The 16,194-nt window shown below is 49.9% G+C and overlaps 1 protein-coding gene across 1 annotated transcript; it reads right to left on the bottom strand.

Annotated features, from left to right (window-relative positions):
* Positions 1-1,999: 1,999 nt before the first annotated feature.
* Positions 2,000-15,556, bottom strand: SAPCD2 (suppressor APC domain containing 2). Its single transcript, XM_083485999.1, has 6 exons — positions 15,022-15,556; positions 13,322-13,473; positions 8,343-8,489; positions 7,322-7,417; positions 4,950-5,072; positions 2,000-4,827 (listed from the first exon to the last, which is right to left on the bottom strand). Exons 1-6 carry the CDS (start codon positions 15,482-15,484, stop codon positions 4,699-4,701), a joined length of 1,110 nt encoding a protein of 369 aa, XP_083342125.1. The 5' UTR covers positions 15,485-15,556; the 3' UTR covers positions 2,000-4,698.
* Between the last annotated feature and the right edge of the window lie 638 nt (positions 15,557-16,194).

The raw sequence follows: 16,194 nt of genomic DNA on the forward strand, positions 1-16,194 counted from the left end.
CTTCAGCCAAAATTGGGGGGGGGGTGTCCCAGTAAGGTATGATTGAATCTTGCATGGGGTGGGGTATGTTCCAGGGATGGCACATAAATGTGTTTACTCAAACTGCTCCCATGCTTGCATCATTCCAGAGCTTGCACACAAGTGAGCAAGGCACAGTGAAGGGGCTACGCTGGGAAAACCTGGCAGACACAAAAAACCCCAAACCTTTTAAGCTCTCCAACTTGCATACATTTAATTTTCTCAATTTCAACAGGCTATCTTCCAACCTGGCTGGAAGAATGCAAGCTAACTGCACACAAGATGTGATCTTACTGTACTGTGTCCTCATGGAAGGCCAAAGACTGACTCAGAGGCAGATCTGTAAAATTCATTGCCTCTGTCTCCACCTAGGGAATCTCCCCACGCCCCCTCATGTTTATATTGTTGTACACTGCTTCAGTGGCTTCAGTCTGTGAATCAGTTTATAAATATGTGAAATAAATCTAAAAAGATTAATCAACCCCATGTGGCCTGTGTGCTAATGCTGCTCTTTAAAACCTAATGTATTCTAAGTGGGACAGCAGGGCCCTCTTGTGGACCAAAGAAGGACATTTCTGCAGAAACTTTGGCCACATCAAAGGAGGTGCCCTCTGTACCAAGTTTTAAAAGCCCGTTGAAAACTTTTTTAATTCCACCAGGCTTATGCAGGAAATACCACTCCCAAAATGGTTGACTGATGTGTGTTTTTAACACACATTTTTGCTTTAAAATGGCTTTTAATATTTTTCTACAGCTTTTATTGTGTGTGGTTTTAATCTTTTCAATGTTGTAAACCACTTTGATATATCTTGTGATTTAGCACTATATACCGTATTTTTCGTCCTATAGGGTGCACTGGCCCATAGGACGCACCTCGGTTTTTTTGGGGGGGAAATGAATAAAAAAAATTTATTTCCCCCCCCGCCCTGGCTGCCGCCCCAAGCCTTGCGCTCACCTGCCCGAAGCACGGGGCACCCTCCAGAGGGCTCCCTGTGCTTCGGGCGACAGGCTGCTGCCCCAAGCCTCGCGCACCCGGCGGGACCTCCTGCCGGGCGCGCAAGGCTTGCAGACACTCACCCGAAGCACGGAGAGCCCTCCAGAGGGCTCCCTGTGCTTCAGGCGACAGGCTGCCGCCCCAAGCCTCGCGCGCTCGGTGGGACCTCCTGCCGGGCGCGCAAAGCTTGCGGACACTCGCGGGGGCTGCAGGCTGCTGCCCGCAAGCCTTGTGAGCCCGCGGGAACTCCCACCGGGATTGCAAGGCTTACGGATAGCTTCCTGAAGCCTGGAGAGCGAAAGGGGTCGGTGCGCACCGATGCCTCTCGCTCTCCAGGCTTCAGCGAAAGCCTGCATTCGCCCCATAGGATGCAAACACATTTCCCCTTCATTTTTGGAGGGGAAAAAGTGCGTCCTATGGGGCAAAAAATACGGTAAATACTTCTATTAATAAATAATAATGAATGCTCTTAGGTCAGAAGTCACACAGCCCACTCTTGCTGCCTTGGGACCATTTGTAGGTTGTAAGGCCCTTGGGGCAGAGACCTGCACTCTGCATGTGATTTTTGTTGTTTAGTCATTTAGTCATGTCCGACTCTTCGTGACCCCCTGGACCAGAGCACGTCAGGCACTCCTGTCTTCCACTACCTCCCACAGTTTGGTCAAACTCATGCTGGTAGCTTCGAGAACACTATCCAACCATCTCATCCTCTGTCGTCCCCTTCTCCTTGTGCCCTCCATCTTTCCCAACATCAGGGTCTTTTCCAGGGGGTCTTCTCTTCTCATGAGGTGGCCAGAGTATTGGAGCCTCAGCTTCAGGATCTGTCCTAGTGAGCACTCAGGGCTGATTTCCTTCAGCATGGAGAGGTTTGATCTCCTTGCAGTCCATGGGACTCTCAAGAGTCTCCTCCAGCACCAGAATTCAAAAGCATCAATTAGCATGATAAATAACAGTAACAACAACAGTCACAACAGCAGCAGCAGTAGTAATGGTTTCAGGCTCATTTCAGCTTTTATTTGGGAGGAAAAAGGAACCAACAATCCTCCATGGTCACAGAACATTTAAACAAGTGTACATGTGCATACATGAAGAACTTCAAACAAGTTACCGGTAAAAAAATGCTACATAAAAAAATGGCATACAAGTGTTCAGATGTAAACCTATTTGGGGAGGGTAAACATATTTGAAGAGGGGAGTCACATAGCATCTTAACCACAGCCTGGATAGCTCGGGTGCTTAGAACATGGTGGTGATAATGCCAAGGTTGCAGGTTTGATCCCCGTATGAAACAACAGCATATTCCTGAATTGCAGGGGGCTGGACTAGATGATCCTCAAGGTCCCTTCCAACTCTACAATTCTGATTACAGGGGGGGGGGGATGCTCTTTGCAGAGACATCCCAAGTCAAAACACCAGTGGTGAAAAGTGGACGGGATTCCCCCAGCGTTAGTAAAGGTAAAGGGATCCCTGACCATTAGGTCCAGTCGTGACCGACTCTGGGGTTGCGGTGCTCATCTCACTTTATTGGCCAAGGGAGCCAGCATTTGTCTGCATACAGCTTCTGGGTCATGTGGCCAGCATGGCTAAGCCACTTCTGGTGAGCGCATAGAAATGCCGTTTACCTTCCCGCCGGAGCAGTACCTATTTATCTACTTGCACTTTGACGTGCTTTCGAACTGCTAGTTTGGCAGGAGCAAGGACCAAGCAACGGGAGCTCACCGCCTAGCGGGGATTCGAACTGTCAACCTTCTGATCGGCATGTTCTAAGCTCTGTGGTTTAACCCATAGCGCCACCCACATCCCTCCCCCAGCGTTACATGTCTACAAAACCCACTGTAGCTGCCATTGGTTTTCTGCCATTGGTGGACGATCCGTGATGTCACAGCATGTCTGTGGACATTCTATTTGGAGTGTGATGGATATTGGGTAAGTCTGCCCATATTCAGCTTCTCGTTTTGCCAGGCTTCCATTCCACATTAGCTAGCAATTTAAAGGAAAGGTTATCATGGAAACCCACCTGCCTTTCAGTTTGAGGGTCTCCCACTATGGATTCAAACGAGAAGAAATGAGATTCTGACTCAACATCAGGAATAACTTTTTGACGGAAAGAGCTGCTTGACAGTGGAACAGACTCCCACAAGAACTGGTGGGCTCTCCTTCTTCGGAGGTTTTTAAGCAGAGGTTGGATGGCCCTCTGTCCTGGATGCTTCAGTTGAGATTCTTGCATTGCAGGGGGTTGAGCTAGATGACCTTTGGGGTCCCTCCCAACCCTTAGTATTCTACAAATGCTCTTATGCAATTTTACTTAATATCCACATGTTTTCACAGAGCAATTTCCCCCCAATATAATGCATCTTTTGTATGTTATTTTCACTAATAAGTGCATTTCTATGTATACTTCTTCTCGCTGTGTGCATCTTTGTAGGCAGTCCTCAGCTGGAGGAAAATTGCAAAATTGGGAGAATTTAAGAGTTTTGAAAGATGGCTGTGTTTTGTTCACAAAATTATAGAGTCATTTGGTCCAACCCCCTGCAAATAGTTGGTTAAAATAACTAGCAACATAAAATAAGCCTACTCCATCTATGTCCTGGAGAAATCTAGGCTTGCTTGAAAACCTCCAACCACCTGATATGAAATGAGAAGTCTATTAGCTGCAACAGCTCAAACAATCCTCTCGCATAAGAGGCAGTATAATCTCCAACGTCGTCTGCTTGGCCTCTGCTGTGACTCAGCAGAGATGCTCTTATGAAAACAGGCACAGGTTTAGGAAGGGGATTCAGAGGTTTGCCCAAAGCCCAGCCACAGCAAAGGAGGAAAGAGCACTCTGCATGAACTCAGAAGTACTCTCCCCTTAAGCCAAAGAGTGTTGTGGGGGGGGCTGTTTCCCCAGGCACATTTTTGGGAGGAGGCATAACCAGGTGCCCCCACAACAGACTCCCACTGGAGCCTGGCTCCAGTGTGCACCTAGCTTGAAGCTCTGCTCCCAGGTCAGGACTGACCCGGGGGTGGAATGGAGAAGAATCAGCAAGCCGCAGCGGGCTTCCTTCATCCCAGGCCCCCTTGGGGGGTGCCCCACACAAACACCCTGGGGTGTGTGTGAATGCTTACATTCTGCCGCTGGGTCCAGCATGGAGTACATGCGGTTCTCCCAATGTGGAATGCTTGTCAATGAGTTGTAGATATTCTAAAGATAATTGAGTTGCAGGTACCCTAAAGATAAATACCATTAATCTCCTTTCTCACGTCAAGGAAGAGACTTCTAACCATGGGAAACGGGTCGGACCATCAATACTGGAGTGAAAGCCCCAATTCCATATCCACACTCAGTGGAATGGAGTCATAGGGCAGGAGTTAAAATAAAAACACCAAACACCACCAGCATTTCCGGTGGGAGGGGTGGGGTGGAACAGCAGCTAATCCAAATCTGGATCCTGAAATGGGTTGGGCTGGAGCAATGCAGGCCTGCACATCAACGCTCCTTTCCCCAACCGTCAGGAGAGTAAATTGCACCCAATGTCATGATTTCAGGCCTTGGCCACAAGGTAAAAGGGATCCAAGGCCAGATGGCGAGGGGTGAGAGCAAGGTGTAAGTCGCCACCTTGTTTGCAGCTGCACAGGATCCTGCAAGCTGCTTGCGGCCGGGGCTGGTGGCTCCCTGCAGCCCTGCACAATGTCCAAAGATGGTCTTAGATGAAGGTGGAGTCCAGCAGGTTGCTTTCGTGGTGGCTGTGAGCACGCGCTTCAAACAGCTGCTTGATCAGAGCAGACTTCTCCAGCTCCAGCTGGGTGATCCGCTCGCTTTTGTCTGTCACCTCCTGCGGGGTAAAGGCAGAGTTAAGACCACCACATGGCTGGGGACAGGTGAAATCTGTAATGACTGAATGGGCCAGGGATGTGGGGCACAATATTACGATGGTGGACTTAATAGCAGACTCACCATGGTGAGCTGACGGTTCTGCTCCTTCAACATGTTGAAGGCCTGCTGAGATCCGACGAGAGGAGGGGAGGTCGTGAGCGCAGAGGGTGGCGCATGCCCCATTGCAAAACTGGGGTTCAGTGGCTAGAGACAAAGAAAAGCGGTTTGTTCCAGGGCTGCATGTGCTTCACACTCTCTCTCAAAAAGACAAACCACCACCATTTTCTTAATGCACTTCATCCCTCATTCTCACACACGAGAAAGTCTTTAGGTGACTCCTTGATCTGTCAGGGATTACTTAGCTGTGGTTCCTGCATTGTAGAGGAATCACAGCTAAGTAATTCTTCTTGGGTACCTCCCAACTGTACAATTCTATGACTGACACCTGACCAAAGGACTCCTGACCATTAGGTCCAGTCGTGGCCGACTCTGGGGTTGCGGCGCTCATCTCGCTTTACTGGCTGAGGGAGCCTGCGTACAGCTTCCGGGTCATGTGGCCAGCATGACTAAGCCGCTTCTGGCGAACCAGAGCAGCGCACGGAAACACCATTTACCTTCCCGCTGGAGTGGTACCTATTTATCTACTTGCACTTTGACGTGCTTTCAAACTGCTAGGTTGGCTGGAGCAGGGACCGAGCAATGGGAGCGCATCCTGTCGTGGGGATTCGAACCGCCAACCTTCTGATTCGCCAACCGCCAACTCCTAGGCTCTGTGGTTTAACCCACAGCGCCACCCGTGTCTAACTAACACAGAGCACAGTTAAACTGTGGAACTCCCTCCCACAAGAGGCAGTGATGGCTGTCAACCTAGATGGCTTTAAAAGAGGAATGGACAAATGCATGGATGAGACTGAGCTATCAATGGCTACTAACCATGGCAGCTCTGCTCTGCTTCCACAGTCACTGGAAGCCACAGGGCCCAGAGGGTGCTCTTATGCCTGGGTCCAGATTGAGGGTTCCCACAACAGAAAAGGCCCTCTCCTTTGTTGTCACCCGGTGGGGAGCACTCTGAATGCCCCCAGTGATGTTTGCTAGAGCATTAAACCGCCAATGAATTTGGGATGTGGAACTGCAATGCCACATGAGCGAGATGAATAAACCCCCAGCAATAAAAGTTAATGGGAGAGGATTTACCCCAGCAAATTATTTGTCAGAATTACAAATACCCAAATATAGATGGTCATTTACCCTCGCTAGATTGAACGTGCTGCCATCTGCCTTATTGCAGGGCAGATTCAAGGGTAAACCATACGTGGAGCGAGTCTGCTCCTGTGGCTTGATGGAGGTAGAAACTGTCTCTCATGTCTTGTTACGCGGCCGTTTCTACAGGGATATACGCTCGGTATTTATCACTCCTATTATACAAAAATCTCCAAATGGGTTCAATGTCTAAAACACCTGGTAGAGGACAAGGATCTGGAGATTACGCTAAGGGTGGCCAAATTCTGTGCGACTGCCATAAAACTTATTTATTATTTCACTAATTCAACTTAAAAGGTGAAACTAGTGTATGAGATTGACTCATGACATGCAAAGTGAGATGTGCTTCTACTTCTCAGAGGTCCAATCTTGCTTGATTTGCAATCCTTGTTTTGCTGATTTCCTTGAATATTCTAATTTTCTGAGATGGTTAGTTTGGGGTTTTCATAAGCTGTACGCCGTGATCATCGCAATGATAACAAATCAAGGCTTGGCATATCTCGCTTTGCATGTCACAAGTCTATCTCATATATTAGTTTCACCTCTCAAGTTGAATTAGTGAAATAAAGGAACTTTTCCACGATATTCTAATTTTTTGAGTTTCACCTGTATACAGTACCACAGTTCAGGACCTGCTCTCGGACAGGAATGATCAAATTACCTTAATAGTGGCTGAATTTCTGAGTGCTGTCCATGTAGAAATACTGGGCCATTATAAAGAGTTTCAGTGGTTCTTAACTGATCGGTGATGTGTTAGTGTTGCATTGTATTATTTGTGCAAATTGATTCTCTCTGGAGTTAAAGATCTGACTGGGACAAACCTTGTTATGTTGAGCTTGTATTTTGCACAATTTGTATACGGTGTCTGTTTGATAATGTGTGGTTTGCTATGCCTAATAAAGGATATTAATTAATTAAAGAGCCCTGCTGTGTCAGGCCAATGGCCTATCTGGTCCAGCACCCTGCTCTCACAGTGGCCAGCCAGATGGCTGGAAGCAAGATCCTGCAAGCAAGATTGGAGCACAAGAGCCTTCTCCTCTCCTGTAGCTTCTGGTGTTCAGAAGCATTGTGGCCTCAAGAGTATGAAGGCAGAGTCTAGCCCTCAGGGCCAGTAGCCTCTGCTAGCCCACTCAGGACCTAACAACTCCCACCACTCCCACTTCCTTGGCCCTGGTTGGTACCGCAGCTCTCACCTTTGCTGAGAGCGACAATAGCTCACTGAGGTAGTGATTCAGCGCTTGCAGTTTGAGCAGGAGATGGTGGCTCAGAGTGCCCTCTGCGAACAAGTCCTGTGTGAGAGAAAGCCAGGGGGGAGAAAGCAATTAAAGAGAGCAGCCAGGCCAGCTGTCAATCCACAGGAGCACTCCACCATAGCTCCTTCATGCCTGCAGCCAGCAGCCCCAGATAGCAAATAATAATAATGGTAATAACAACTACTACTACTACTACTACTACTACTACTACTACTTTTTATTTAGACCCCGCCCTTCCCGGTTCAGAAAACTGGCCTCAGGGTGGCTAACAACAAATTTAAAACACTTAATTGTAGAAGCAGCATAAAATACAGTATAAAAACACGAATAACAATAAAATTCAAAGTTCAGAAATCAATTTGGGGGAAGTCCATCGAATAAGCATTAGATAGTCACCAGGGCTAACTGGCTGAATTGGTCCTACTTGGGCCAGCAAGGAGGCCAGGGGAGAATTAGCTGTGGGGTCTCAGAGCAGGTAATCTTCATAAAAGGGGAGGGGGAGGGAAGAGAAGCGAAATAAAAGATCAGGCTGAATTCAAATTAAAGGCCAGGTGGAATAGCTCTGTCTTACAGGCCCGACGGAAGGAGGTTAAATCCTGAAGAGCCCCAGTCTCATGGGGCAGAGCATTCCACCAGGTTGGAGCCATCACTGAGAAGGCCCTGGTGGAGGATAGTCTGACTTCCTTAGGGCCTGGGACCTCTAAACTATGGTTTTCCATGGACCTTAAGGTCCTCTGCGTGGCAGAGCAGGAGAGGCGGTCCCATAGATACGAGGGCCCTAAGCCACAAAGGGAAATGCAAGAAAGGATATACCGACTCATCATCAGGAAGAATTTTCTGATGGTAAGAGCTGTGTGACCGTTCCACACGGTCTGAAAGTTCTGCTCTCCTTCCTTGGAGAGCAAGCAAGGAAACTCACTTTAAAAAAACAAAAGCAACCCAGCAGCAACCTGTTACTCACAATGTGAACTCTGCCGCTGCCCAGCTGCTTCTGGCGTTCCTGGAGAGCATGGATCTGCTGGTGGTACCACTCGCGCACCTTCTCCACCAACTCCAGCCCTTGCAGCAGTAAGTCCTTCTCCTTCTCCAGCTCCTTCAGCTGCTTCAGCTGCCAAGACACAAACCCCAGGCACAGGCAGTGAGTCCTTGCTCACAAAAAAGGCCACCATAGTAGGACCGGCGGGGGCGGGGGGGGGGGGAAGGAAACATCTTGTACATAGTCCCTACTGGGTGTGACCTTGGGCCAGTCGCTGCCTCTCAGCCTAACCTGCCTCACAGGGTTGTCATGGGGATTAAATGAGATGGGAAGAACCACGATACGATACAATAATCTTTATTGTCATTGTCCCATACAGAACAACAAAATTGAAAAAATCTACATCAGACTTTCAAAAACCAACAAGCCTGCTATCCCAGCCTGGTTAACCCCCTAAAAACTCTGATATCCCATAATTAAATACACCCACAGAGACTACCTTAAATGGTAAAGGGACCCCTGACCGTTTGGTCCAGTCGTGGCTGACTCTGGGGTTGCGCTGCTCATCTCGCTTTACTGGCCGAGGGAACCGGTGTACAGCTTCTGGGTCATGTGACCAGCATGACTAAGCCGCTTCTGGCGAACCAGAGCAGTGCACAGAAACACCATTTACCTTCCCGCCGGAGTGGTACCTATTTATCTACTTGCACTTTGACGTGCTTTCAAACTGCTAGGTTGGCAGGAGCAGGGATCGAGCAACGGGAGCTCACCCCATCGCAGGGATTCAAACCACCAACCTTCTGATCGTCAAGTCCTGGGCTCTGTGGTTTAACCCACAGCGCCACCCGTGTCCCTTACACTGCGTTTAAAACCAAAATCGCATTTGAATAGAAACTGTTTCTCAGGCGGCTAGACCTATTCCACGCTTGCTGCCTTGAGCTCCTTGGAGAAAAAGTTGGGATAAAAATGCATTAAAATAAAAATTAATTAAAAGGGGTTCATTTCTGATTTCTCTTTCCCCTCTTATTCCAGTTCCAGAATAATTTCCAAGGTGGACTCTAAGCCACACATCTCGGAACGTGGTAACAACTTCTAGGGGTTTTCCTGTGCCAGCAAGCACCCCACAGTGACCCGTGGCCTTTTCATGTTTTGTTTTCCTCGTTGAGTTTCCATTCTGGAGGAAAGAGAAATGCAACGACACACAAACAGCAGCCGCCACTCCAAGTTCCATCTTTTTCAGCTAAAAACTCCGTGGGGCCATGGGTTCCACATTTCACAGGCCCTACTCTTGACTTCCAATCATGTTCCAAAGACTCAAGTTGAGCAGAGCCTGTGTCTAGCGCAGGAAAACCATACCTCCGAACTTGCTCTAAAGTGCTTTTCTCCCAACACTCACTGTCACCTGCCTTCCACATATTCAGCTTGAAACAAATTTACAAACATGAGGACTACAAGCTTGGTTTTTAAATGAAAACAAAAAAGCAGCCTTCCCCCCGCCCCATGAAGTGCTGCATTGAACACTGTGCTGCTCTGTTCCCTCACATCGCATGCATGCATACACCATGATATCTAGCAGCCTTTATTTTTAGAGGTTACCTACACCCTTTGCCAATGTAGATGCTGTAATTCTAAACACCTGGAGGGAGTCATTCCACAGTCCTCCGGGAGAGGTAGACCACACCCTTCTGCCAGCCGGACTTTCTAGGTTCAATTTCTGGTTGAAGAAGATTCAGCAGAAATTGATGGCAAAGCCTGGAACCCTGGAAAGCCGGTGCCAGCAAGGGCACCCAGAGCATGCCTTGCATGCAAGAGACTGCAGTTTCAGATCTGCTGCCAGTCAGTGTAGGCAGTACCAGTGGCGTAGCGTGGGTTGTCAGCACCCGGGGCAAGGCAAGTAATTTGCGCCCCCTAACCCATGGATTTTAGCACTCGAGCCAGGTAGGGGCAGAGAGCTGCGAGTGCGAGCGCCCCCCCAGGTGTTGTGCCCGGTGCGGCCAGCCCCCCTGCACCCCCCACGCTACGCCACTGGGCAGTACTGAGGTAGGTGGACCAACAGCATGACTGGGAATAAGGCAGCCTCCTGTGTTCCTGATCCTTTATCCATAAACCGCCTCCCTCCCTCCTTCTGCCATCCTGTCCCCCAAATCCAGAACCGATACCAGAAAACCCTCAAGGCAGCAACCCCAGATTACAATGATTTTCAAATGATGTGCATGCACAAGGTGAAGCACCCGCCTTCCTAAGCCCACGTGAGGCAGGACATACCCACAGGAAGAAATCCAGAGCTTTGGGACTGTGGAGGCTGCTGGCCAGAGGCACGACGAGGGTGCTGTACGCAGCGAGGGCCCTCATCCAGCTCGCTCAGCCACCCGCAACAGAATGGCCTTTGTGGGTGGAGGTGGGGGTGATTGCCATGGCGACGGGGGGAGGGGGGTAGAAAAGGCCAGCATCCCCAAAGCTGGCAAGGGAGCATCGAGCCTGCAGCTGATCGAAGGTTCCCCGGGGGGTGGAAGGGAAGAGAAGATGGGGGCAGGGAAGGAGAACCAGCCACCTAAACAAGCGAGCAAGTGAAGCTGTCTCCCCCCACCCCCACCCGATCAGCCTAGCTGCATTGGGGACCCCACGAAGGAGATCAATGCGGATCAGACCAAGGGATGTGCATGTATGCCTCCTGCTGCTTGAAAGCAAACAGGCAGCCATTAAACATGCAGGAGGGGCTCTCCAGATGGGGCGGTTTGATGGAAGAGGGGTGAGAGGGCACCCCCCCCTCAGAATCTGGGGCAAAGACAGGTCTCCAATCTTCTTTTCATTCCCAGCCCTCCTCATGGGGTCAACATCGCCCCCTTTTAAAATCCACACACACATTCAACTAGAGAGCAAAGAGAGAAACAGAGAGAGATTTGAACAGGAAACCCTATAACTGAGATGATCTCCCACTCCAGTTTATAAGTCAGCCCCAAACAAACCCTTAGTTCAAAGCCCGGGTTCTGACAATTCTCCAGTGGAAGAGAGTTCCACAGATCTGAGGCTGTCATGAGGTTTGTTGACCAGGGGGCTCAGCATTCCAGTGAGAAGGACAAGGCTTTAGGCCAAAAGGTTGGGGTGGCGGGGGGGACGGGACACCTTTCTCAGCCAGCAGCCTCATTATCTTTCTGCAGTAGATTTCATTCTCGCCAGTCAGCACAGCTATCTCTAATCGAAGTCAGTAGTAAGATAAAAACCAGGCCTCAAGCCATTTAGGACTTTATATGCTTGCACTAAATTTTTTTTTGATGGTTTTTTTGCTTTTTTGTTTTTAATTACTATTGCTTTCAACAAAGTAACATTTTATACAAACGAGTCAGCTAGTATACTGTAGGTTTAGGAGACACACAAGATGACAACAGCATGGCGACGGTTCAATGTGGTGATCGTAATGGTCACACAGACTTCTTGGGACACTCCTGTCATCCTCTATGGAAAAATACCTTGACAGAAAAATATAACGTCCGTGATCTCTTTTCTGGAATTCACAAGTTTAAAAGGAACAACCTGCCACTCTCCAAACGGTCACAGATGCACACAGACAGACCAAAAATGGGTATATTATTGTCAGGCAAGGACCACAATGGAATAGAAAACCCTATTTTAAAAACAAATCTTGCAGGGGAAATCTTTCCAATGGCCAATTCAGAGACAAACTGGAGGAAGATGCATTTTGTCACAGTCCTGCAAATGTTCTTCTCCCTGCTGGTAAACTGATCGCAGGATACCAGAAAAGTTTTCTTTTTCCAGTCATCCCAGGAACATCTCTGAAAAATCAGTGGGACTGAGAAAAAACTATCCCCTTGCCTGGGTCTGATGGCCTTATAAAACCCCCCATTAATTTTTTTAAAAAATACATAATTTTTGAATTGGGTCTGGTAGCTCACTGGAAGCAAACACGGTACTTTGAGGAGCAGCTACGCACAGCGCCATCAGGTGGTCCAACTTACCAACCTAGGAACTGCATTTTGCACAAGCTGCAGCCTCTGGACTGTCTTCAAAGGCAGCCCAGCATACAGCACAGTGCAGTAGTCCAGACAGAAGCGGTCAGGCTATCCCATCCCAGGAACAGCCACAGCTGCAAGTCAGCCTAAGCTAGGCACAATCACTCCTAGTCAAAGATATCACTTGAGACTCCAGGGACAAGATGGAATCCAAAAGCATTCTCAGACTGTGAATGTGTTCTTCCAGGGTGCTGCAACTCTTCCCAGAACAGGCTATGCGCCTAATTTCTGGACATAGGAACCTCCCACCTACAGCACTTCCATCTTATCAGGATTCAGTCTCAATGTACTGGCCCCCATCCAGTAAGTCACTGCTTCCAGCATTTTCAGAGCTCCTCCAGGTGACAAGAGCGAGCCGGCAGTAATCGCATCATGCAAACTGGAGTTGCCAAAAACACAACCTTCACAGACATGGCAGAGTGTCAGGCCTAACAAGCAGAGCATCTCATTCCCGGTAGGTCCTGCCCCCTGGATCAGTTGCCATGTCTGAAAATCCCTCCCTTCCCACAGCCTTCTGAGTCCCCTCCTCTCAGGGGCTTCCCCCCAGCAATCTGAGATTGCACCTGTGTGCAGCCAACCTCTGCTCTGCCCTTTTCATGTCTCTTCTGGGTCTAGGAGACCAGAGGGGAGGGGAGCTTGTCACAGCAGGAGGGGGAGACCCCCTGGCTTCTTCACCCACCTGGTTTCTTGGCTTCCCTCCTCGCCAGCCTCTGCTTCTGGACTTCCTTCTGCCACAGACTCACCCTGCTCACTAAACCCTGTTACCTCTTCAGCTTTCAACACCCAGTCTCCTTCTTCTTGTCCCTATGACCACTCGTCATTGTCCCACCAACAATCTCCAGGCCCTGAGTCTTCTTTCCTTGGGGGTTTCCTAGCTGGTGCCTCCCACCATACTTCTGCGTCCAACCAATGCGTGACAAGAAAGGGCTCTCATACCATGCTGTAGTCCACCCCGTTGGTGATGGTGTGTCTTCTGTGCTCGCCACGGCCTCTTGGCTGCCTCCGCACTTCTGCTACCAGCTTGGAGGTGCTCTCGTACTGAGCCTGCCCTGCCAGCTTTCGGGTACCACCACTGCCACCTTTGGTTGCTGTAGATTGGAGAGAAGTGTGAAAGGGGAAGTGATCCAATTAGAGCCATCCTGGATCTCCTCTCCCCCGCTCCCCAGACCAGGAGGAGAGAGGGGGGAATTGCCAAGGAAAAACTGCTTCTAGTTTATTTCTGCCTCCCTCAAACCTTCTCTAAAATTCAGGAAAGTATGCCTGCAACCCTATAGCTACTTTTTTATCATTTATTTCTCTCTATACAGTGGTACCTCGGGTTAAGAACTTAATTTGTTCCAGAGGTCCGTTCTTAACCTAAAACTGTTCTCAACCTGAAGCACCACTTTAGCTAATGGGGCCTCCCGCTGCTGCTGCGCTACCGCTGCACAAGTTCTGTTCTCATCCTGAAGCAAAGTTCTTAACCCGAAGCACTATTTCTGGGTTAGCAAAGTGTGTAACCTGAAGCGTATGTAACCCAAGGTACCACTGTACTGTATTTTCCAACAGTATGGCCACAGTAACCGCAGCATGAGGATGGAGCAGCAGGCAGGTGAGGAAGGGATGCAGGTGGCAGGCAGGTGAGCAACTGAAATAGGTGTGATGCATAAAGGAAGGTGCTACAGAGAGCAGTTTGGTAAATGTGTGGGGAGGGGGCTTAGGCTGCAAACCCATAACCACTAATCCAGGGGTCAGCAAACTTTTTCAGCAGGGGGCCGGTCCATTGTCCCTCAGACCTTGTGGGGGGCCAGACTATATTTTGAAGGGGGGAAAAAAGACTGAAGGAATTCCTGTGCCCCACAAATAACCCAGAGATGCATTTTAAATAAAAGCATACATTTTACTCATGTAAAAACACCAGGCAAGCCCCACAAATAACCCAGAGGTGCATTTTAAATAAAAAGACACATTCTACTCATGTAAAAACACGCTGAATCCTGGACCGTCTGCGGGCTGGATTGAGAAGGTGATTGGGGTCGGATCTGGCCCCGGGGGGCCTTAGTTTGCCTACCCATGCACTAACCTCAAAGTAGCCCACTTTGGGGCCAATTACAGGGCTTTTGTGAAGATAAAATGAAGGTAGTGGGTAGACTGTGCCTTAGGCTCCAGGAAATGCATTTCTCAGTAGGCAAGAAGCACAGGGTTGTGCAGTTAGGCTGCGATCCACCCAAAAAGTATACTAGCAGGTAAGTATCATTGGGCCCATGTATACATTCTGCAAGGTAAGAATGCATTATCCGCCTTTATTAATCTACATTCTTATCCCATCTTTCCTCCACGGAGCCCAAAGTGGCACACAGAACTCTCCCTGCTACCTCAATCCTACCCTCCTCACAACAGCCCTGCAAGGTACGCTAGGCTGAGATATCGCGCCCGCCACAGAGTCACCCATAGCCAACTGGGGATTTGAACTGGGCTCTTCTCCATGGCCCGTCTGTTACCACCGCAACACCCACACCGGCTCTCTGTTAGGGCAGTTACTCAACGTGAAGAGGGAAAGGGATTCCTCACATGCTCAGAGGCACTTCTGTGCCCGCGAATTAAAAGTCATGGGTTCTCGCGGGGAGGGCGAGACCCTTTAGCCTCCTGCGCCTTACCTGCTCTCTTGCATTCCGCCGGCGCGCTGGCGATCTTCTCCTGGGACCGGGAGGCGCACTCGCCGGCGCCGCGTCCGCACCCCCTCTCCGCTTCTCCTCTGCTTTTCGGAGCAGGGGCTCCGGGGCGCCCGGGGCCTTTGTTGGCGGGGCCCGGTGAGGTGCCTCCTTTGTCTGGGCTGAGGAGAGAGGATCTCAAGCCCAGCACGAACCGCTCGAAGGTGAGGTAGCCGCTGGCCGGGGCGGCTCGCCGCAGCCCTTCCAAGACGCCCCGGGGCAACTCCCCAGCTTCGCTCCCTTGCTGCAGCCACCGGGACTCGATCTCCCGCAAGTGCACGTAGCCTCGACGGCGGTCGTCCAAGATGTCGAAGAGGGTCCGCAGGCTGTGCAAGAAAGCCTGAGGCAGACCCTCGGTAGCGCTGCCGCCGGGCTGCGAGCGCCCATCACTTCCGCGCTCAGGCGCCATCGCTGCTCCCGAAATTGCTACACCAAGTTCCGAAGGAACACAAAAGTTATCTTCCGAACGTTCCAAAGAGTTGGCTGGAACTCCGGTCTGTGACGTCAGCGACACTGGCACCAAATCTTCCCGCTCATTGGCCGGCGGCTCAGCGCCCTGGAAGGGGATTGGCTGAGGCGCTTCGCGAGCTGGTTTGATTTCTTCGCCTCCACGCGTTCGATGCCCCCCCTCCCTCAAGCAGCTTTAAAACGATACCTTTCTTCCTTTTTCTACATTCTCTACAAAGAAGCAGAAATGGCCCCTTAGCTCCCCCAGGACTAGCCCCGGCTGAGTGATCGGGACACTCAGACGCATGGCTTAAGAAACCTCTCCTGCTCCCGATCCTCAAAGCGACTGCTAACACATTTAAAAATACAGATAGGTAGCCTGTTGGTCTGCCATAGTCAAAATAAAAAAATTCCTTCCAGTAGCACCTTAAAGACCAACTAAGTTAGTTCTTGGTATGAGCTTTCGTGTGCATGCACACTTCTTCAGATACACTGAAACAGAAGTTGCCAGATCCTTCTATATAGTGAGAAGGTGGGGAGGGGTATTACTCAGAAGGGTGGTGGGAATGGGAGATTGGCAGATAGCTGAGATGAACTCGCTCTACATGGGGCTGCCCTTGAGACTGACCCAGAAACTCCAGCGGGTGCAGAATGCCGCAGTGAGACTCCTTA

Source organism: Podarcis liolepis (assembly GCF_965112155.1).
Source record: "Podarcis liolepis genome assembly, chromosome: Z".
NCBI lineage: Eukaryota > Metazoa > Chordata > Lepidosauria > Squamata > Lacertidae > Podarcis > Podarcis liolepis.

Coding starts and splice junctions, on each gene's coding strand:
- SAPCD2 (XM_083485999.1), bottom strand. CDS start 15,484: ATGGCGCCTGAGCGCGGAAGTGATGGGCGCTCGCAGCCCGGCGGCAGC. Junction 7,418..8,342: donor GCAGCGGCAGAGTTCACATT/GTGAGTAACAGG, acceptor TCTCTCACACAG/GACTTGTTCGCAGAGGGCAC. Junction 5,073..7,321: donor TATTGTCGCTCTCAGCAAAG/GTGAGAGCTGCG, acceptor CTTTGTCTCTAG/CCACTGAACCCCAGTTTTGC.